This window comes from Haliotis asinina, chromosome 6 (assembly GCF_037392515.1).
Source record: "Haliotis asinina isolate JCU_RB_2024 chromosome 6, JCU_Hal_asi_v2, whole genome shotgun sequence".
NCBI classification, from domain to species: domain Eukaryota; kingdom Metazoa; phylum Mollusca; class Gastropoda; order Lepetellida; family Haliotidae; genus Haliotis; species Haliotis asinina.
In genome coordinates, this window is record NC_090285.1 from 15,480,837 (window position 1) to 15,505,214 (window position 24,378).

The 24,378-nt window shown below is 38.2% G+C and overlaps 1 protein-coding gene across 1 annotated transcript; it reads right to left on the reverse strand.

Annotated features, from left to right (window-relative positions):
* Nucleotides 1-570: 570 nt before the first annotated feature.
* On the reverse strand, nucleotides 571-23,165 carry LOC137286242 (pre-mRNA-splicing regulator WTAP-like). Its single transcript, XM_067817975.1, has 8 exons — nucleotides 23,021-23,165; nucleotides 22,618-22,655; nucleotides 21,878-21,933; nucleotides 17,875-17,939; nucleotides 16,923-17,047; nucleotides 15,900-16,078; nucleotides 8,387-8,541; nucleotides 571-7,212 (listed from the first exon to the last, which is right to left on the reverse strand). The coding sequence occupies exons 2-8, from the start codon at nucleotides 22,642-22,644 to the stop codon at nucleotides 6,413-6,415; spliced, it is 1,407 nt and encodes a 468-aa protein (XP_067674076.1). The 5' UTR covers nucleotides 22,645-22,655; nucleotides 23,021-23,165; the 3' UTR covers nucleotides 571-6,412.
* Between the last annotated feature and the right edge of the window lie 1,213 nt (nucleotides 23,166-24,378).

Genomic DNA, 24,378 nt, shown 5'->3' on the forward strand with positions numbered 1-24,378 from the left:
CCTGCAGAGAAACAGCCTCCTGCCATGCTGTTTAACAACCATAGGAAGCAAGTGAATGCTGACAACAAAGTTTAAATATAATGAGAGAAAAAAAAGGAATCACATGGAAACACAAGTGTTCCTTTATTTTTTCCTGGTTTCATCACAAGCTATGCTATAAAAACTCTTGAAGACCTTTGAAAAAAAAAAGCAACACTTGCTTTCATGTCATCCCTTACTTTTTCCCCCCAAGTATATATTCCTTATGTATTCATGAAACACTGCTAGCTTTCTGTATGCTCTTAGGGGACCAAAAAAAGCCCTTCCTGCCCCATACTAACAACCACAGGCATGCTGATTACAATATTGCTTTCATAACTTCATTTCATACCAGTAACAAAGACACAATTGTTCCACAAGAGAAATTAAAAAGTACCAACTCATCAACAAGTCTTCCATCATTCTGCCCCAATAAAAGAACATTGCTTTATCGCAACACGCAATTTCATGCAATATCTGAGCCATACTCAGTGTCGAACAGATGAACTGCTTGAACAAAATTCCCACCGACAAACAGAACACAAAGAAGCATTGTTTTATACATGATTTTATTCCACAATTTCCACACGAGCAAACAGGAGACATACAACAAGATGAGATTTAAACATCACCGAGCAGACACCTGAACAGGTAACATGCTACCTGTCACCTGAACCAAAATCCTTCCCAACACTATTCCCACCCAATCCAAAACAAAACACTCTGCTTTTCAACAGCATATAGGTTTCATTCTGCCTGCAGTGACAGTTGCAACACTGAGAGCACATTCCAAACCTCTTAAAGGGTGTAATTATATCTGCTGATAAACCACCTTCAGCTCCTACTGAAAAGCTGTTCACAGCATAATACCCGCATTGTTGCAATAGGTAGCTTGGCAACTACTAGCAACATCTGCCAACTGTACATACCTATCAGACTGAAACTCATTTTCATGGACATCTGTAGTTAAATGTATTCTTTGGATACATAGTGAGTCATGCCAGGATTGTTTCTTGTTTACTTTATTTTGTGTTCACGACTTGACTTTAAGTGATGTTGCAGTGCATGGCCATGTCTTAAACCTTGTTAAATTGAGACTAAAATCAAAAGACCTAGGATGCAACAACTCATTTATGTCAAGGTATATTTGTAATAGTTCCTTGAGGAATAAAGTATCTCAACTGTTTCACCTTTAAAGACAGTGTAAGTTAATCATATACATATTCTCCAGGGCACATGTAGATGACTGGCATTTATACACTCACAAATATTAACACAGCTAGAAAAAACGTCTCAAATACAATACTGAAAATCTACTATCTTGACTCACACAAGATTTAACTTTAATAACAACTAACTGTAACCTGACCATGTGAATCTGATTTCAGAAAAAACAACCCACAAAACTTAAAAAAACCCAACCAAAACACACACAAAAAAAACCCCTGACTAACTGAAAGAAACTAGTATGTATCATTAAAAGTTAATTCAAATAGACAATAACACTTGAGAAAATAAAATCACTATTAGTAATAGATTTCACCAGATATTAGAAGGGCATTCTACAGTATGATTCAGACCAATTGTGTTCAAAGAATATCAAGAAACTCCACAGATTCAACTGCTTCAAGGATAACATGCAAGTCTTGAAAAGCCTTTTTTCCCCAAGGCAGTTAAATATTACGTTTTTTAAGTCCAGGTTGCAACTTCAAGGCCTTTTCAAACATAGGCAAAAATGTAACTTTTAACACTAGACCAGAAATGGGAATTGTAATATGAAGTGTTTTTAACACATATCACTATTTCCCATATAGTTTTTAAAATCATATTATCAGTATTTACCACTTGCAAACATCCTTTAAGATGTATATTGAAAGATATACATGAAGAGAGAACACGGAAACAAAACCAGTCCCCTCACTGTGACCACGATTAGGACAACTATTTACACACGAACGTGGTACATTTGACCCTGTGTGATAACCCCATTGGGACTCTGCACTCCATCCTCCCATCAAGTGCTGTAACTGTGGGCGACAGGTCCTGCGAGGCGTGAGTATTCAGCAGGTAGTTTGTGTCAGTTTCTGTGTAGCACCAGCTTGTCAAACCACCATTACTCATTCTCCTGTCAACACCCACACAGAGAGATGCAGTGCAGACATCCCTGTACAAAGGTGCAGCTGCATCTGGATCTGCAGATGCTGTTCTCCTGGTGTGTTCCTTGGGTTTGCAAGCTACCAGCTACTCAGAAATGGTACTCATCCTTCATCAAACTGTTCACTAATGTGACATGACTATGAACAAAAATCAGAAACAGAAACCATTAATCATTTAGATTTTGTGTTCTTTGTCACCCTAAAATACAACCTGTCTGACAAACGTACTTGACAGGTAATGGTAAATATTAACCAGGTCTAGTTATTTTGTAAGCCTTCATGGCAAGTAACAAAGATCAAACGTCAGTCATTTAATGTGTGAAGCAATAACAAAACGGATGAAAGTACATAACCAAAATTCCATTTAGACATGCTGGCGAGATACATTAACCACAACACTGACAACCTTTCTATGCAGTTGTCCTGAAATCACCAAAGATACAAATTTATGGGCAACATGGGCAAATTAGTTTAAGAAATATACACATTACTGTACTTCTCTCTCTCAAGATAATACTATTTTTGCATCTGCTTTTCTATCACCACTGATGTTACATTAGTTTTCTCTGAATAAGGACTGAATATCATAACAGTCAAGATCTTGCAGTCATAGAAAAATATACTTTAACAACCTTGAGATGAATGATCCAGGAATACTGCAAAGTAGGTAGTTAAAAACAATATTGACAGACACATGATCAGGGCTGGCATGAATGACTACTGAAGCGTTAACAAGGACAGTAAGTCAATGACTTGCCAAGTCTACCCCTCTTACATCTGGGACCACATCACTGCACATTCAAGCTTGACATGTTTATCCAACAGTCCCCCATTATTCTGCCATCTGAGTGTGAAAGTCACCTCACTGCTGAACATACACACTGAATCACATAGGTCCTAAATGTCAAGTCACACCTAGATTTAGTACCATCTACAAAGCAGGAACAGGACATATCCTTATTCCCAGCACAGCAACCTTCACATGACAAGCATACAACCTTCAAATGACAAGCATAAAACCTGAACATTAATGTGTGGTATGCTGAACAGCTGACCTACTTTTCGAGCAGCTAAAAAATCAACAGTGACATGGAATCTAAACTGCCTTGTCAAACATCTATAGCAACAGGTGTCACAGATGCAAGCAACCCCAGAGCCTTGACTGAAGTGTCCCATGGTCAATGGAGTGTGACCGATGGCTGTTACAGCCTGCCTGATGACACCGTTTTCCACCAGCTGCACAGATGGCAAGCAGTCAAGCATGCTGTCCTAGGACAGTCATACTGACAGCAGAGGGACAAGTTCTGCAACTTTGTCAAGTCCCTTGACAGGCTTGAAATACTCATAAATCCACCCCTCATCCCCAATATACATTTATTCAAAGATACCCCAATAAACAAAACTATTTTTACAGTAATAACCTTCATAACATGGTATTTTCTTTAAGCTTTAAAATTCCAAATTCCACACGAATAAACACCATCTTGGCAAAAACAAACATATATAATCTATCACCTCCGTGCTCAAACAGAATTCAGAAAATGAAGACACACCCAGATGTGAAAGTTATTTAATGGATCTGTCTACCTCCCAATAAACACCCATAGTGTAAGATCAGCAAGAAATATGGCTTGGAATTTGACTGTCCCGAATGTTATTGTATAAAGAGTGCAAATACAGCATGTTTAAACACGCAGGGTGATAAGACCCCTAGCTCTCCCATCCCACAACTAGGCGTGTAAGTACACACACCCCAACTCACAGTCCTGTATATAAGTATACAAGGTTTACTTAATCTTATCAGTTGCCTGATAACTGGGTACGTCCTCAGCATCATAAATCATGTCTCGTTCAGCTTGTGTCAGTGATGTAGGTCAAATCAATAGTCTCCCCTGCGGGATAGCGTGACATGTCTGTCTTCAGTCACATTCTTGGACGGTATACAGGATGATTTAAACATATAGATCAGAGAGGACTTGCTTGGTAGCTTTATTCTTCACGGAATGTCCTACTGACAATAAAAATTACTATAATTTTGATGTTTGTAGACAGAGTTCAAAACTGTTGAGTCACCTCCTGACGATTTCAACCTTACTTCAAAAGATTAAAATTCTGCAAGAGTTCAGTATATGTCAACCTGAAACAGTATGACAGTTGCTAGGAATGCTGTATGTAGAACAGCCAACATGCAATGATAAAACTATGAACAATAATTCTTGACAACAAAAATTTCTTCATTCTGAACATTTTAATAGAGACATATTTCCATTGAGGCCTAGCATGAAGCATGATGACTGCTTGGACAAAGTAACCTTGAACGTGTAACAGTGAAATAGAAGTTGAAATAGAATTCTTTCTGGACACTTGTTTGTGAGGACCAACAAACAGAAGCTGCAAGCCCTACTAAACACATTTAAAAATTACTGCTCCTGGTGAGAAACAAATCAGCATAAAGCTATATTGCAGACTATAAAAACCCATACAAAATTGTACAATAAACTTGATTCAAGCTGGACCTGCCAATGGCAAGTTGTCTGCCCCGATTATTTTCAACTTGAAGGTAAAGGGAGGCTATCTTGCAATTCAGTGATGGTGTAAGTTTTCTATTTTTGGCTTAGGGATCTATGTTCAAATCCTTATTTTGGATGTTCGTAATACTGTTTGCTTTGTAATACTTAAAAAGAAACACTCAGATAACTTCAATGTTCTGACAAAAAGGAAAACAACGAGTGCCATCTTGGCAGTACAACGTCTTTGATAGGCATTTACAGGATGGAGTACAAAGGAGAGATAAGAATATATTGATGAACAACTATATTTCATTATGAAATCAAATTGTATTTAATGAAAATGTGGTTCATCAATAATCTTGTACTTCCTCTGCACGAACACAGAATACAAGCATTCCTAAGAGTGTTCTAGCAAGAGTGAAAGAATGAATGTAACCTCAACATGTTTTTCGCAAAAATTAGAAAACCTCCAGAAGGATCAACAAGTCATTACTGAATTAAAATACAATCCATGCTGAAAATACACAGCTGTTGCTAACTGTAAACTGATTAAAACCAAACATTCACCGTTTATGCACCTAATTAAAATGTCAACACGTTTTACCCATACATTAGAACAATGTTTCTTATCAAATTGTTCTTAAATGACTTTGAGCAAACTGTACATGTTCTAATGTAGAAAATACTTTTCAACCATAAAACTACAATAAGCTTCGATAAGCTGTTTACATATACCAAACAACAATGTACAGTGTGCAACCAATTAACGGTTTAGAATCAAAATCATAAACAGATGCAAACCATAGCAATGGCAGTCCCTGATCTTTAAGCCATACATGTATCTCCTAAGCTTAATGCAGTGCCTGCTCGGTGATCACCCACTCTCCTCTCTAGTCAACAACATATAGTTGAATAATGTAAACAAAATGTACAAAACCAGAATGAGTTCTCATGTCTTCCTGAATGTCTGGAATTCATAGACGGATTGTTATATTGAATGATGATGACACAGAATACACAACTGTTGCATGCTACAAACTCGAACAATTCAGTTACTAGTAGTTGTAATGAACTTTATGAAATATGGTGTGAAGATGGTTTGCGTTAATTTTAGTGCACGATAAAAAGAAATGACTTCATACTCACATGTGAATGCGTTTGATGTTGTTTTTTTGACAGAATGAGTTTCTTGATGTCAGAAATGTACTCTGATTCCTGTATTTGTGTTCTTGTTACTGTGAAATTGACATTTGTACATTGAAAAACTGATACCTTATTTCTTTGAAATGTGGAAGAAAATTTACTTAATCTCAGAGCCACTCTACGTTTGAGAAAACAACTGAATTCTGTTATACTTATAAGGTAAAGAAACAAATCTTCTTTAGTGAATGAGTTAGTTGGGGCATTTGTTACATTTTAACACTAGTTTATGTGAAAACCATATGGGCTTTACACATCATACCCACCTTGGGAATCAAACCCAAGAATTCAGCATGATGAGTGTACAATTTACTGCTAGGCTACCTAACTCAATATGAAACTGTCTGAACGTGAACAGTGTTTCAGTTTCCGAGTTTTCTGACTGCTAAGTATGTTAAGACCATGAAAACCATTTCCTTGGACCATTTCCTAAGACAAGCAGCTCTCATGTAATGAAGATCCGAGTCTGCAGCATGCATACAGAGTAAACAAGCAGATGACTGTTGAACTGTTGAATGAGCGATGTGATTAGACCTCCTGTACCTCCTCCCCTGTCTCCAGTCGAGTCACTTGCTCCACACCATTTCTCACAGGTTTCATCTCCGTGGCGACCAGAGGAGCGTCACTGTCGCCATGTGAGGTCACTGCCGCCTTGTCGGGCAAGCTTAATGAGTCTTCAGCACCATTATCCTCCGTTGTCTTGGAGTTCGTCATCGGAGGAGAAGGAGTCCAGGCCTCGTTAGGGTCTGTGTGGTCGGGACAGCTGGTGCTATCTGCTGAAGGAACACCAGAATTGACACCGAGGCTATTTGCTTGTGTAGTTCTTTCAGAACTTGCCCATTTTGCCTCCCCCGAATCACAGCCCATCTCCTCCTCTTCATCCTCTTCCTCCACGGTGTCCTTTACACCCACACTGTCACTACAGTTGATCTGTGCAGAGTCTGTTTCCATGGCATCCACCTCCTTGTGGGAACTTTCCGGACATGTGTGATTAGTCAGGTCTTTGCCTAATGATGGTGACTGAGATCGTGTCTCGGTAACATCTGTAGTCTCTTGTTTAACAGGGCTAGGATCATCGTCCCCAGGTTGGGTAGTCTCTGGTTTGGGACTGACGGGTATATGATTAAGTACCTGCTTACCCCCATCAGCAGCTAAAGGAGGGGGCTCCTTAAGCTGCTGTGTGCTGCTTATAGTCCGAAGCTGCTCATTCTCAGTCTGTAGTTTTGCTGCTAGCTCTTTTGTCTCTTTTAGTTGTGTTTGTAGTTCATATATCAAACTCTGCATGCCCTCCACATCTTCCTCCAGGTCTCCCACAAACTCATCCAGTTCTGCATCAAAAAATGGCAATTATGTCAATAAAATCAATCTCTAGAAACGTTTTTATATTTAACCCCGCAATAATGCAGCTGAATGAGGATAGTCTGTGTTAAAGTAAAGTTTGGATCACCCAGCCCAGTGATTGACATAATGCACTGCATCAAACAAGTCACTTCTTATGACAAGACCTGCTGATATCAATTTTCACTTGGATTGTCACAAGATTTTGCAGGCAATATTTAAATTATATCCGCTATCACATGTGAGCTGGATTTAATGCTCACATGATGTGTTATTCAACATGGAAGCAAATCATAACCAGGACATCTGTAGAATTTGAACTCAATATCACAGCAGGGGACACCAGAAATGGGCTTCTTCTATTTCACAAATGTGAGGAAGACCCAGATCTTCAGCATGGCAAGCTGAGGCTTTAACCCTAAGGCTACCCAACCATCCCTTTTGCCAAGACTGTAAGATGCAACCTCTTGAATAGGTTGCACCAGGTGTGACCTAAGATAAAGACCTAGTTGCATCAGAGAATTCCAGTTGCAGCAAAATGTGCTAAAACGTCAAAATTGTCAGTGCCCCAAAACATATATCCATGATGCAGTACCCAAGCAACCAAATATGAACATTAAGACACAGCTGATGACTGCTTAAAGAGCTGTCACAGCACAGACGTGTCTATGCATAGAAGTGTTTCAGTATCATAGTTGTTCCAAGTGTAGAAAAAAAATAAGCTGACATATTTATGCCTACTGTGTTAGATTAATGTCTAAAAATGACTTGTACAAGGTGCAACTTAGACTCGTAACTAGGTTGCACTTTGCTATATTGGGTTGCACCAGTGCAAGGAATAAAGTACTTACTCAATCCCTTATTTGGTTATATGCTTCTGATGACTTTGTCTTTCATGCAGAAAATTAATGCAATTCTAAATCGAGCCCTGACTACATATGCAATATGTAAGCCTGTGCCTAATAAATAAGGTCAAACTAACTGTGTTTGTGTTCTTATTAGTTGCACTGTAATATGAAACACCTTTTTCTTACAAGTTGCTTGCCTTATGTTTGTTGAATTGCTTGACTTCATGGATTTTCAATCATTCTAAAACCTAAACCACAGAAACATCAACAACGGCTTTAACAACATTAGAACTGATTCCAGTCAATCTTGACATACCTTCTTGATTTTTCTTCATTTCTGTAACTAGAGTTTTCTGTAGTGCTATTTCCCCTTCTAACTTGGCTGTCCGTCCTGATGCTATCATCTTCCCCAACTCTTCATTTTCCTGGAGCAACATGCGACACTTGGCCATAAGTCGCTTGCCTGTTTGACTGCAACAGCAACATATCAGGTTGTCATGGCCACAAGACGACGCAAGACTCGGTTCATTACGTAACAACTGTTTAAAACAACTTATAATAGTTCCAACATCCGAGTCTTCTCTCTCTTGTTCATACCAACCTTGGAGACAGTCTTCATGATACAAAGGCAGAGATTAACAGCAAATCTGCTTTGAAATCTCAATGGCCAGTTATGTTTGAAGAATTATCCTTACATCACCAGCATTGGTGACAATAATGTTGCACGGCTTTGACAATGTCAGCAACGTGTTTTGTCTGTTAGTTTGAATCAGTTGTAACTTGTTTCACTGACAGAAAATCAGCAAATCTGAAATCTTTCATAGTGTTTTGACTGCATGCAAATTGGTGTGGCAAATATGACAATGAAAAGGACAGTTGAGAAATCACAAGCTCCAAAGATATTTTCCGGCATATGATTGTCACAAAAGTCAAAGTCCTTCAAGAAGACTGTGGAAAGGAAAGTGGCATGTCTTCTCCTGGCAACCATGCCACAATGAAGAGTAATGGGTGCAAGGAAGAGCATGGGTAAGGCACTCACAAATCTAAGATCATAGTCTGGACAAATCATGTCAAAGAGATCAGTGGATCCAGAAGGGTAAAGGATACAACTCTGCCCTGTAATTGCTACTCTGGCCAACCGCGCTGACCTTTCTTGATAGTAACCATAGCGCAATAGGACACTCTACTGATACAGAACACTTGCTTTTGCTCTATTTCATCATTAAACTTACGTTTTCTTCAAAGATTACAATCAAACAAATCTTTGACAAAAGAGTTTTTTTTGCTTCTTTCTTTTTTTCTTGCACACACAAGGCGCAGAGAGGGTCAAAGCTAAATATCTGACATCAGCAACATTCTAGCTACATCACTGCTGTATCTAGTCACAACAAAGCAAACCAATGCCGGAAGTCAATACAGTATCCTTGAGAAGGGATCCATTTTCTCATCAAACTGCCAACCAGTTACTTCATTAGTTAACAGGATGTGAACAACTTTGCGTTCAGAAAGTGAATTCGACAATGCTAGACATCTCATGTTTCATTGCTCATGTACCAAATTTTTTTGGCAATTAACACTGAAAGATAATTGACCTCACATATTTTTACTCAGTACTCCTTAATATTAAAAGGTGTAACAGTTAGTAGACAGACTAGCGAAACTCAACATGGACATCCAGAGGTATCTCCTTGGTAGACAAAGGAAGCTAACACACTGTGACAGGGGGCTGACAATGAAGACAGGAATGCATGGGGAAGTGAAAGGTTATTTCGTGTGTATTTGGGTTTGTTTTCAAAGAATAAACTCCAAAACAAAATGTTAAAAATCAACCCACATAACCAAACAAAAGAACATAAGCTCACCAAACTTTGTCTAGTGAGCAATACCATTTGGCAATGGGTTTACAAAATAAACTTGAGAAGCTATACTAAATGCAAAATGGACAGTTTAATTCAACCTTAATGTATCAAACATCTTTAACTGGCATGTATGTATACTACTCAATTTTCGACAGGGACTGCTCTTACCTCCACATGGGGATTGAGATTACACAAACAAAATTGCCTTGAAAAATTTGAAAATTCAAAATGTCAATTTTATCAAGATCAAAATGAACTTCTCACAGAGTTTTGAAGCTGTTCATCACTGTTTCCCTTGCAAACAATGAGTAGTACACTTACTTTTCTGAACAATGTAAATCTATCAAATCAGCAAATGACTATTTTTACTAATTGTACACTGAAAAATATCAATTAAAATCACCCAACCAAAGGTATGGGTAAGAATTAACTTCAAGGATTGGGAAAAGAAATAGCTTTTCCAGCAAATTACCAATTAATGAACTATAAATGCTACAATCCAGTCTGTGCAGATGTATGTAGATATCCTTGTGATTAACTGTTCCACCACAGGTAAAACACATTTCCACTTCAGTTAACATCGCAGACTTTTTTGTGTATTTTTTTCTGCTCAGCCTCTTCTTCCAGGAACTGTTTCTCGCTGAAAGCATGCACATATCCGCACGCCCACGCACATGCACCCACACACACCACTTGTTGTAATAGTTTTACAGTATAGCAGAGCAGCACGCTGGCATAATCAGTATGTTGTTCAACCCATTCAGCAATATTCCAGCTATATGGCACAAGTCTGGACCAGATGATCTAGTGATCAACAGCATGGGCATTGTTTTATTGGGAAATGTCAACTAAATCAGAGGTTCTGATACATTTAGTCGCCTCTTGCCACAAGCATTGATTTCTAAAGACCAATTCTAACCAAGTCTTCATGGGAAGAGACAAGCATGGCTACAATGAACGTAATCTGAAATCTAGGGAGATGAAGCAAATAGTTACATTGTAATCCGAGGAATGTGAATAAATGAACAGTGTGAAATTACCATGCACCTTTTCTCTGGCCAAATTACATAATTCAATCTGGACTGGCCTGGACATCATGTCATAAAATGCAACACTACAATGGGGAAGATACAGCTTTTTGACAAGACTGGGTGTTGCATACTTCATTTTCACCTGAGTTTTAATGGTCATCTAACAAAATTTCAGGACAAAAGTGGGGTTGTACTGATTAAGAAGTCTTTTCGCATCTGAACAGCATGTATTTCAGCTTCCCAGGTAGATTTTGACAGATTTTGACATGTCATATTTTCTGGCTCTATTGTGTACCTTCATGAGCATATATTGATATGTTCAAACTAAAATTTGTAGTCATTTGTGCAGTACATCAGTGGGAACTTATTTTGGTGTCACAGTAAACCTAAAGGTAAATACAATGCCAACATGGTTTGTATGTAGCTTTGGAGTATAAGTGTTGAAAAAAGCAAAATCGCTAAGGAAGTGAGTGAATTTAGTTTCATTCCTGGAGCGAGCAAATATGTACAGAACAAATGTGCAACAGAACCAAGAGCTATGGCAATACATGAAGGAAGGTAATGTCACAATAAATAGTTCTGACTTGTATTCAGTTTACTAATGTCAGATCTTCCGCTCTGATTCAGCACCTCTTCACATCTTCCATCAGAAGTTGCTTCAGTCCGAAAAGTAATTTTACTTTTTCGGCTGAGTGAGTGGGCAAGACACTTAGTAATTCTTACACAATCAGGTGTAGCTTTCGGAGTAGAATGCTGCATATAGACATAAATTTTTGTATGAAGAATGCATCTAGAGGATGTACTACCATGTGTTATTTCAGATAACAATGCCACCAAGGTCCCATCAAAACCAGAATTGATTGAGTGAGCGAGTGAGTTTATTTTTACGCCGCAATCAGCAATATTCTGGTGGTCTGTAAATAATTGAGTCTGGACTAGAAAATCCAGTGATAAACGAACATGAGCATCGATCTGCGCAATTGGGAACCGATGACAAGTGTCAACCAAGTCAGCTAGTCTGACCACCCGATCTCGTTAGTCGCCTCTTACAAGCATAGTTGCCACCAGCAGGGAAGCTAAACCATGGAACATGCACATACTTGATGAGCTAATGACCACACTATTTACAAACAAGACACAAACCCTTAAAGTGGTTAAAACCTGCTACATTTTCAATGAAACTGAACTGCAAGACCCTATGCACCAGACTTTAAAGTTCTCCATGGAAAATGTGGCTGATTTCACTATATTGCACTTTCTAATGGGTATTTCATCTCATTTCTATCTTGTGTTGCCATTTATATTAATAAAGTGTGCACATATTCCTCAGATCGGTTGCTCTCTGCTGGTTTTGCTTGGTAGGCCAGATTTACACATTAAAGGAGTGTACGCTCAAAGGAACAAGCGCTCTGCTGTTGCTCTTGTTCAAATGTTCTTGGGGCCAGTGAGTTTTACACCACTTTTAGCAATATTACAGTAGGGGACACCAGAAATGGGCTTCACACAATGTGTGGTCCGTATCCCATTTGATAATTTAAGGTATTTTCACAAATTTGTAAACTTTCAAAGCTATTGTACTTGCTTATCTTGTGTGCTTTTTCATAATGAATACAATGAACTTGTAGGGGTTGACATCTCCGAGACGTAGGTGACCTCGTGCGGGAACAGATCAGATGTAGATGGACAGGACTATCAAATCACAGCTAAAGAATGAAACTAATTCAAATCAAGGCTAACTGTCTTACACAATCACATCTGCCTCACCATTTTAAGGAACTGCTGTTAAGGAAGTCACATTTTGTATCAGGGCTGGGACAGGTAACTTGGACACCGTTACAGCGGGGTCACGAGTTGTACCCCGGTACCCATCTCACCCAGACATGTTATCACCATGTGACTAAAAGATTAACATAATGTTGATATGTTATTCTCATATGATTAAAAGCTTGTATTGTCTTTGAAGATTTTCACAAAAATACTGTCACTGCTTTTGAATATATTACATGGTTAAGAGATTGGGTACCTGAAATTTTAAGCTCTGAGCTGATGAATATATTGCCACTTCTTACTAACTTGATGTCAGGAATTAACAACAGGTATCCTGAGAGGGTAGGGTAACAGTGGGAGAGGTACCCAGGCTTAAAATGAGACCTGTCCCAGCCCTATTTTGTCTATATCAGAAAGACAATGTAACTAAGAGAAACTAAAATATTTGAGTAATTACATACAAACTTCACTTTTGTAATAATCTACAGCCAATCTAATAAACAGAAAAACTAAACTTTCTTGGAACACTAAACATGACCTCCATCTGGCTCTATACTACTGATAAGCCAGAGTCAAAACATTTAACATTAAAACTGTTCAGCTGTATTACCATGGTTACCTGCAAATGACAACACAAACATAAACACAACCTATGGACATCACACAGACATATTACAGACCCACCAGAGTGGGGACAGTGTTACTTCTTAAATTTTCCATGAACACATCCTTTGTCATATTTGCCAAGAAGTTCCAAATTTCCATGCAGTCAAACTAAAAAAGGTTTCTCACTGAAAATATTCAGTAAATATGTCAAAATCTCAATTTCAGTGAGAAATGGATTGACTGATGTCAACATGATGGCACCCAGGATTGCCTTTCTCAATCCATCACACCTTGCCTGCTTTCCAAACAATAGAACAGCAATAACAGTGAATAAACATCCAAGTATTGACCAAGGCCATTCTTTCCCTTATATAATTCCTTGGCCATGGCTCGTAAGGGATCACCAAAACTGGTTTTTAAAACGTTCTTCATTGACACGTTATACCCTTTCTAATGAGAGTTGTTCATTCTGGGCCAAAACCTTTCCTCAACCACCCTAAACATGTTTCAAATTCAAGTTGAACTAAACAACTAAACAGTAAACATATGGAATTTCTTTACACTGTCTATACTTCATGGGTTTGTATACACTAATTCCTCCCATCACTCATGAATATAAATACTGTCACTTTGGCCTGGCTTTTGGCAGGTACATCATCAAGTATTCAGACCAATGGAAGGACTGACCATGTTTCTCATTTGGCATCATGATGCCTTAGAAATGATGTTTTAAAGAATCTTAAAAGCAGTGAATTTCAAGCTCTTGAAAGCTCATTAATGAGGATTGTGATCATTATCACTTGTCCTCCACACTATGTAGCAGTATCAGCTTGGATTAGCTTTGAATAGTGTTCCTGTGCAACTTGAGTCTTTGCTGTGTGGTATGTCATGTACACACTGCTCCAATGTCATGGTGAGCACCAAGTTCAGAAATTGTTGGACATCTCACTTCATTATCTGATTAAATACTGAATGTCGCCATGACATTGTAACTTTCTGTCTAGGATTACACTTTTCAGTAAAGCAAATTCTGGTTCTTTTGTTGATGGTTGAGTCCCATCTAGGATTCAAACACATACTCTCAAGAGTCAGGCACCACCTAACCTAACACAAAAAGTCAGTCATCTAATCCACTCAGTCACTGCCACTTCCACTCAAGTGCCAGAAAGGACTCAACCCAACAAAACAGAGAAAGTGTAATCCAAAATAAAATACATCAGTTTTACCACTTTCTAAATGGCTCTGAATATTGAATATTACAGATTACATTCACAGGTGACTGGAGGACAGCATGGTACACATCCCCATTAAGACCTGACTAAAGATACCCTGGGATGAGTAAGGGAGTTTAGTCTTAAGCCACACACAGCAACATTTCAGCTATATGGTGGTCTATAAATAATCAACTCTCGATAAATCAGCCAAGAGATCAACAGCATGAGCACAAATCTACATATGATGACGTGTCAACCAAGTCAGTGAGCCTGACCAACCTATCCCATAAGTCGCCTCTTACAACAAACATGGGGAACTGAAGATCAATTCCAACCTTGTTCTTCATGGGTTGGATACCAAGGAACACATCAAAAAGCATATTATTGCTGAATTTGTAGATACTGTCATTTAGAAACTGACACAAAGGCTGTAAATGTAATGTAACTGTATATGTAAAACAAAAAGAGATACTGGTCCTGCAAATGAATTCACCAATAAACTTCTGTGTTTGTAATGTTCATGATGTAGAGCAATCAGCATGCTTGGTGAGGATTTGGCATGTTTGAAAAATGCACATCATTATCAAGATTACATTACATCCTGAAACAGAAGCCAGACATGCAAATAAAAATAATGCTAACAAAGAGCACCTTCTCACTCCTTCCTCTTCCAAGACCCCGAAGCCAAGTCATTCATACGACTGACCCAGCGAAAGTCTCTGCAATGTGCCCTATTCAGGGATACCTCTTGACTGACTGGCAATGCACCTGATGGTCATTGCTAAATGTCAGTTACTAAACCAGTCCAGTCACGTTTTAACCTGCAAAGTTGGAGTTTACTTACACCTAATGCATCCAAAATGTTCCTATGAGTTTATTAGCCAAATAAGCAATGTTTGCCGTCCTTGCTGGTCACATGAACTACAAACAACAGATGGCGTAAGTCTTTGGACGTTTACGATATTACCATACTGGCGCAGCGAGTTGGAGCACTGGAAATTCAAAAAGAAGGTGCAAAGTAAAATAGTCATTACAACAACCAAAGCGGAACCAAGGAGTGCTAACAGCCTAGTGGGATGTTGAACTGGTTGAGAGGCCTGACCACTTGTCCAATGTTGCGACTGACAAAGGATGGGCGTACTGACGGATGGGCGAGAGGCTTCATGTCGGAGCCAGGGCTGCTGCCCATTGTCCTCGCAACGACTGCCGATGACAGACTATAGGCGATGACAGCCTAACAACTGCCTGGAGCTATCAGCTGGTGTGAAATGTCAGTGTCTTACTGGTCAAGTTGGACCGGCTATCTTACCGGAAACATGTCTATAAAGGTTACGAGAGAGTTTGATATACACCTGTCTGGCGTGAACTTCCAAGCGCTCAGTTCATTTTGTGTTTGCTTCAGTTTTTCTTTGGACTCGTCGACTTCTTTTGCCATCCTCTGGAACACAAGATTCAGAGCTGGATCTAGAAGCATGGATCGAAGCTGGGCTGTACTCTGTGTCTGCGCTTGTTTCATCTCGGAGATCTGGTTCTGAAAGAGAAACATAATTTCAACAGATCGTGTGCCTCATGTAAGAATGTTTCTAAAGTAGAACTGCACAAAGAATTTGATTTCTGATTTGGTTGGTTTGTTGTTTACACCTCACATAGCAATATTCCAGCTATATGGCAGCAGTCTCTAAATAATCGGGTTTCAACCAGACAAGCCAGTGATAAACAATGATCAACATCATGATCATCAATCTACACAATCTGGATACAATGATTTGTCAACCAAGTCATAGAGGCTGACCTCCCAATCCCATTGGTCGTCTTTTACAAGAAGCATGGTTGGTTAAGTTTGTTTTATGAATAATGTTTGCTTGTTTCAGTACGAAAAATTATTCTGTCTGACTGTAAGTCAAATATCGAGCCACAATGCTCTCACACTGTCTCATCGAAGAAAAGCATTTTTCATCAACCTATTCCCAGGTATAATCAAGGTTAGGGGAAGCAGGTAGGGACACTGTCCTCTATGCAGTTTGAATTGTTTTTTAACTGAATAACAATCACATTGGAATGATACCATTTATTTTCCTCTTTTAACAGCATCAAGTAATCTAGTTTGTTTTCCTTGGAAAAGACAGCAGTACAGCAACAAAACTTTCTAAGGGTCAATATAAAAAAAACAGCACGAAATGGGGTGTTATGCTGATATCTATTCTCATAATTACTTTCGACACACATACTTCTCCACAATCTCAAAGACCAATAACATTAAAGCAGTCATAAACTATCATGGCAAACATGATATGGCCCCATGGTCCAAGGGACATAACTCTTCAGAACACATGGATCTAAAGCCTGAACAGATTAATATTGTAAACAAGAATTACCAAACAATCTTGTAGCTCTTGTTCCTTATTTGTTAGTCGAAGCACTAAAGTATTTTCTCTTCTTGCAGCTTCCATATTTTGCTGCTTTAATTTCTCTTCTGAGCTACGGCCATCGTCGTCTTCACCTGAAACGTTTTTTGAAATCATCAATATTCAGGACAAAGTTTGTTATTAAAGGGTTCTTTCAGCAACATTCCAGCAATGCAACAGCTGTCTGTACAGCATTAAATCTGATCCAGACAATCCACAGACTGACATAATGAGCATGCAACAACTCAGAACACGTTTGTGAAGCTTTACAGTTGTTAAATCATTCTTTCTCAAGTCGACATTTTTACAGTCCATGTCAAAAACAAATTGGTAAGAAAGCAATAAAGATTCTTTACGTGTCAGAATTATTACCATGAAATCATCATGTTTATGAATGGTTTCCGTATGGTAAACTGAACTGTTTGTCATTTATATGAGCGCCTGCAAATAATCCAAGCTGGAAAGGGTGGTTGGTTTGTTGTTTATCACCACACTCAGCAATATTCCAGCTACAAAGCAGTCTGTAATAATCAAACTGGACCAGATGATCCATTGATCAACAGTACAAGCACGGATCTACGCAACTGGGATACCATGGCATTATGTCAACCAAGTCAGCGAGCCTGATCACTGATCACGATAGTCACCTCCTACAACAAACACATGTTATTGAAGACCAATTCCAACCCGGATCTTCATAGGTCAAGACAAACCTGTGATCGTTATTATTAGCATTTTCCATTGCCATCAACCACGTAAGTGTTACAATAGTTATACTTTCTATATTCCATGATAACCCACGGCAATTTCTGGAATGGTACAACCAGCAATCACACAACTAACCCATCAAACAACTGACACATCTCTCTCCAGAAAGATACTGAAGAATAAGTTGAAGGATACTGTCATCACAGACACCTACCTCCATTTACTGACCGGGGCCGTGACTTCTCTAAGTATCGAACATAATATTCCTGTTCACGAAGTCTGAAAAATTCAAAATGTACAGTCAGTCTTAACAGTGGTATCTTTAATTAGAAATGTTTGTTAAGCTAAAGACTTTTCATGAATAGTTGATGAAAGTTTAAGATGAACAACAAAAACATGACATGTCAATCTCTCTTGAGAAATTGCATTACCTCATTTCATACGCTTACAACTTCGGCTTACCACATTTGTTACGGTCCATTCTTTCACTCCTACTATTGTCTTTCTCTCAAAATTCCTTCAAATTTGCTGTAATTCCTTCAATTACTTAAGGGGGCCTGACTGTGTTAGCACCAATTTCACTTTTATTCTCAGCAATCACGAACAGATTACAACCTTATAATCCATGGACCCCAAGATCTGCGATATTGACTCACTGAAGTCATGATTGACAGTTAAATACGAACACTTTGTTTTCACAAACAAAGTGGCAGGTCTGGTGTGGGAAGTCAACAGTGACTTGTCCAACGGTCTCCTACATAAAATGTATCCAGCCAGGTAACCCAAATTGTTTAACTTTGTATGTTTATTATGTTAAATATATTCATAGAAAACATGCATCATACTAATAGGATTAAGCAATATATAATACCTCTGTTAATATAACTGCTTAAGATAAAAAACTTTTGATACTGGAATAGAAATTAACTGAATCACCAGTACTGCTATTTCATGTCCCGAGTCAAAACTTACATCATATTGTTGGAGGTGAAAAAAAAAAATCTTCGCACCATTTTGACATGTTGTTACACAAAAATTAATAAAACCCTTTTGTCTTTCTCTGGTTCATTATGTACAAAGTATACTTTGAGGTAATAATAATTGGACCGAAAATTTTGAATGACTGATCATGTTGACCAATGACAAGGTATTGGATTGACTGTCATTTAAAACTTATATTTATTGGTACTCCCGAAAACTGACTTTTTTGCAACCTTGAAAGCACATCCAAGACTCTCACTTCGCCTACCCTTGATTTTTGGGGCATTTTATTACATGATTATTCACCAGACACAGTGTCCGGCTGGCTTTCAATTTACTGGTCACCAAAGAATTTTACCAGCAATTTTCAGGTATATACCAGAGAATGTAGACACTGCAAAGAGTATGAAATATGCAAAAATAGTACTCAAGAAATTGTTTAATGAAAAACATTCAAGGGAGTGAGTGAGTGAGTTTAGTTTTACGTCGCACTTAGCAATATTCCAGCTATATGGCGACGGTCTGTAAATAATCGAGTCTGGACCAGACAATCCAGTGATCAACAACATGAGCATCGATCTGCGCAATTGGGAACCGATGACATGTATCAACCAAGTCAGCTAGTCTGACCACCCGATCCCGTTAGTCGCCTCTTACGACAAGCATAGTCACCTGTTATGGCAAGCATGGGTTGCTGAAGGCCTATTCTACCCCGGGACCTTCACGGGTCACATTCAAGGGAAGTCTTGAAAGTCTATGTCGTAAACTGATCAGTGAACTGATCTTGCAATATCTTGCTGATAATTCAGGTCAACATGCTGAAATCTTTTAAGTGTCACCGTGACCTACAAAATGAAGTGAAGGTCACCAAAACTGACTGGGTCTTGAGCTTCCCTAGATAAAGTTTGGTGTTGAAAATGAAGAAAATCCAGAGAGGTGTTCTTGACATATCTCCTTGACAATGGTTAAACATTAAAGTCCTCTTGTGACCTTTAAATGAAGGTCAAGGTCACCAAACCTGACCTTTCTTAAATAGTGATGAACCTAGGCAAATAATATGAAAATAATCTCAAGACACGGTTCTCAAGACATTCCAATCCACAGAGATGGACGGAGCCTGATACTGCCTATTACTATATCCCTGCCACTGCAAGGGATATAAATTATGAAAGTGGTCACACAAAAGCATTGCTATAGGCAGTAATGAAGTTTCCCTTTATGTATTGACAACAACTGATTAAGGATTCCATATATCAAATCCACAGAACTATTTTAACTTATAGCCAAACACAAGCATAGGATAACATCAGAATTTTCTGATTCAATGACCATAGGAATCCCATGTATTTGTCAAATCTGGTATTTATGATCAAATTACCAACAATATGATAAACTACTTGAAACCGAAGTGTGAAGGGATTAATCTGGGATACCAAAAGAAGTGTTTTTGACTGGCAAATTAAGAAAATATATCATCACAGTTATACTGATGCGTGTGGTTGGTTTGTAAATTAACTGAATATCTACTGCATATTGTCCTTTGTTTACATAAATGTGCAGTTGATCTGCATTTCTCAGTGAAAATGACATCCATAAACGTCCAGCGAAATCACATTTAATACTTTAGTGTTCCCCCTAAGGTTCAGAAAGGGCAGGGTAAATTCATGGAAAAAGGCACTTCATAATCTCAAAGGGCAGAGGGTGGGGATTATTGAAAAACAAGAAAACATATCTGAAGTCAAATTGTCTTATGACTTCAATTCTAAAGATTTTACTCTTCTCAGATTGTATTTTAAGATTAGAATTTGAAAAAAGCATTTCAAATCTGGAAAATACACACTCGTCATAGTCAACGACAGCGATTGAGGCAAAAAAGGGCAGGGCGCAAAATAAAAAAGGCAGGGCGCAAAAGTGAAAGGGCAGGGTGCTGCACCCTCCTAAATGTGCCTGGGGGAACACTATACTTGCATTAATGTAAACAGAAACTTTAGCAAACTGTCAAAACAGATGCACTACCATGTCCTTACATCAAAATATGATTCCTTGTTTGAATTCAAGGTGTACAATGGTCACAGAGATTTGGTCCCTATCATGCTAATCATAATAACATAAAAGTCTGAAAGTTTACCTGCGTTTGACCTTCCAACTTCCATACTTTGCTGTTTACAATTCTCACAGCAATAGTCTGACTGTATGTTAGATGTGTAAATATTTGTTTCAGACAAGTCAGTCTCGTCAGACAACTTGTGCATCAATTTATGCAACTGGGATGTGATGACAAGCAAATATCAACTGGGCCAGCAAGCCAGAACTCTTGCTACTTGTGAATGCATATTAACACCAAGTCTCTAGAGGTATTACTGAAGTGAGTGAGTTTAGTTTAACTCCGCACTCAGCAATATTCCAGCCATATGGCGGCAGTCTGTAAATAGTCAAGCCTGGAGCAGACAACCTAGTGATCAACAGCATGAACATCAATCTGTGCTAATGGGAAAAGAAGATGGGATGTGTACTTTTAACATTGTGCATCATGATAGTTAGCCACCCTGGGATTACCTTCAGGACATAAAGATTTAATCTCTTCAAAATACAACTTAACGCAACATTGAAGTAATGGTGCTCAACTCACTTATGAAACTGGACTGAATCACTGTCACAAAATGACCATGGTTTCCATGTGAGTGAGTGATCATGGTTTAGGCCACATTTAGCCATATTCCAGCAATATCACAGCACCAGAAATGGCCTTCACATTATATCATATTGTAATTATATGGGGACTCGAACCCGGATCTTCATTGTGACAAGTGAACGCTTTAACCACTTGGCTTCACCACCCCTCTAGCTTCCATATTAATGAATAATAATTATCAGAGGTCTAGACAGGAGAGGACACTGAATCATACCATTAAGCTTGAAACCCTTTCCACGCACAATATTGACTTCTAGTCTCCACAGAGTTTACCAAATGCAGTATTCTATTGCACATGCCAAAACCCTCAGTCTTTGGTTAGAACTACTAGTCCAAACAGTTTCGTCTAGTAATATCACAGATTGGATTTGTTGACCCAACTACAACCTAGAAAAAATGAATTTAAAATCTCTTAAAAATGACGCTTTCGAACATTGTCTGCCTTAGTAGACGCAAAATGTTTTGGTACATAGTGCACTCTTAATGCATGGAACTGTTTCTTTAGTAGATATGAGTTTAGTTAGTCTGGTTTTACAAGACATACTTGTCTATGAGGTCTTCTTTGGGAAGAGAGCCAAGCTCCTCTGTATCAATGCGAATCTGAAAAGGAATAACACAAATTTATCATATAATCCAAGAAAATAATCGATAAAGGAACAAACTATAATCAAATCAGGGTGTTACATGAGGCAGGAGAAATTAAGTAACCAAATGTAGTAAATGGACACCGAAAATGACAAACTTCATCTCAAGAGACACATGATAACATTCAGTGTACCAAATACTTGATGAGAAGTGCAAAGTTCCAGTCGTAAATGTACTTATTGCATACTTATTACATCTAAGAGCAAACTGCACTACCAACAGACCCATGAAATTATTAATTTGGGGTCAACTTGACACTAGTTTTTCACAGGGCAAGGTGTGACTGCAAACATTTCAATATGATTTTGAAGGTAGTAGTTAACTATCCCATACCTAGTGATATTTTATCTGCCATAAATGGAACAATGCATAAGAATAACATATGCAACTGAGAACACTTGCAACAGTAATAAAGACCTAATTTAAACATACAAAATAAAACATTCTAATCAAGAATCTGATCCACAAAGCCATATTTGTCCTGTAATTGAAAAACATTTTGAACAAAAGACCCATATCAGACATTAAAAAGATGGCTTAGCACCCTCAGTGAGACTGGGACGTCCAGCATAACTTAAAACAGGGCTTTCTGACAAAGGTGCAAGCAATAAATTATTTAACATAAATTCTCCATCTTACCCTCTTTGGCATTGGCTCATCAGACATACTGCTGGTTTCTGGAATGACAAACACTAATTTTCGTCAAGCGTTTAAAGTTTGGTTCAAAGCAGTTTGAAACTAAGAATGCGTGGTTATGTAGCCAAGTTAGAGTTATCTGCCCTTGAACAATCTATTACAATAAATATTTGTAAACACGCGTTCATTCATTGTTTCTTTCACAGGTGCCACAACGAACCATTCTTACATTTTGTTACAGTAACAAAACTGTCAACAGACTGGATGTATAGACAACACGAGGATAGCTTTAAAACGTTAATTACGAACTGGATGCTGTTAGTCGACACAAACATGGCGGACATTCCAACTTCCTGGAAAGAATTTTAAAATTATAAATGCATTTGAGAGTAACCGTAACTTTTACCTGATTAAACTATTTCTGGGACTGCTACGAAAACTAAAAACATCAAAATATTCGTTCAGCATTCGTTCTCCAATTGTAAATATAAACATTGAACGGGTGCAGGACGGACCTCCCACAAGCCCAAGGACGCCGCCATGTGCTATGCAAATGAGCTCCAAAATGTCATGATATAAATAAATCTTCAAAAGACATAAAATACGGATTGTTATAATTTATTCAAACAAATTTAGCATTTACAACCAATTTGTTGTGATTTTACTTTTCAAAACATTTGACCGAAGACAAGAAAGCTTTCACAAAATGCTAGTATACCAACAACTAGTTATCAATGGCAAAACGATCGCTACGTTTATTTGGGGTTTAATGATTTACCAAGAGTCGGTTCAAACTCACTGAAACGATTTGCCTATGTATGCATGTTAAAATAAGGTTAAGGTTTGTTTAGTACGATGCTGTGTGTTAATTTCATATGTTAAATGGGAATATCAATTTAGGGATATATGAATAACGATTGTTCGGTGAGAGAAACGCCAAAGATAAAGACACTGCACCAGTTTTCTTCTTTGTGTGTGTCCGAAGTACAAAGTTTTGGCTTGATGGCACTGGTCAGTGTCCTGGTTAAGGCGAAAATACTTGAAATAACCGACAGTTTGTTGTCAACAAATCATGTTCTTTGATTTTAGTAATACATGTAATGCCATGTACGCGGATCGGTGCTCATAATGCCAGTAACTAGACTGTCTATCCAAGAGTAAATTGTTCACAGCCTGTCGTCATATAGCTGGAGACTTTCTGCATGCGGCGTTAAAAACCATGCACATTTGTGAAAATTAACATGACTTTTCAAATGGGCCTTTAGGATGTTTCATTTCTCCGCAAAATACACTTTGCATCAATAACGTGATAGAGTGCTGATTCAGATAAACTTTAATCGCAATGCCACGCCATACTGTTTCCCTGACAATGAGACATGTCAGAAAGTTTTTCATAAGTTCATGAACTAATGAACTCTAATTAAACCAGTCTTTTCATGGAAATTTTAATTTGTTTATTGATTAATGTCGTGCAAACTACTAACACTAAAGATACATTGAGTATAAATATGTGTCCTTACATTTGAAGAGTCTTCGTGCAATAATTGGACCCAACGACTTGTCAGTGAAACAGTTTCAAATCTCTCACTTTTGTAGCATTTCTCCGTTGTTTCTTTTTCAATTACATTACTTTGTTTCTGTTACTTTGTGTTTGACTGATAATATTTACTGATAATTGCATGCAGGACAAAATTACTTTGTTTACAGTGCCATTTAAGTTAGAGGAGTCGCGAAACAGTTCAAGGGAGATAATTTCTTGACCGT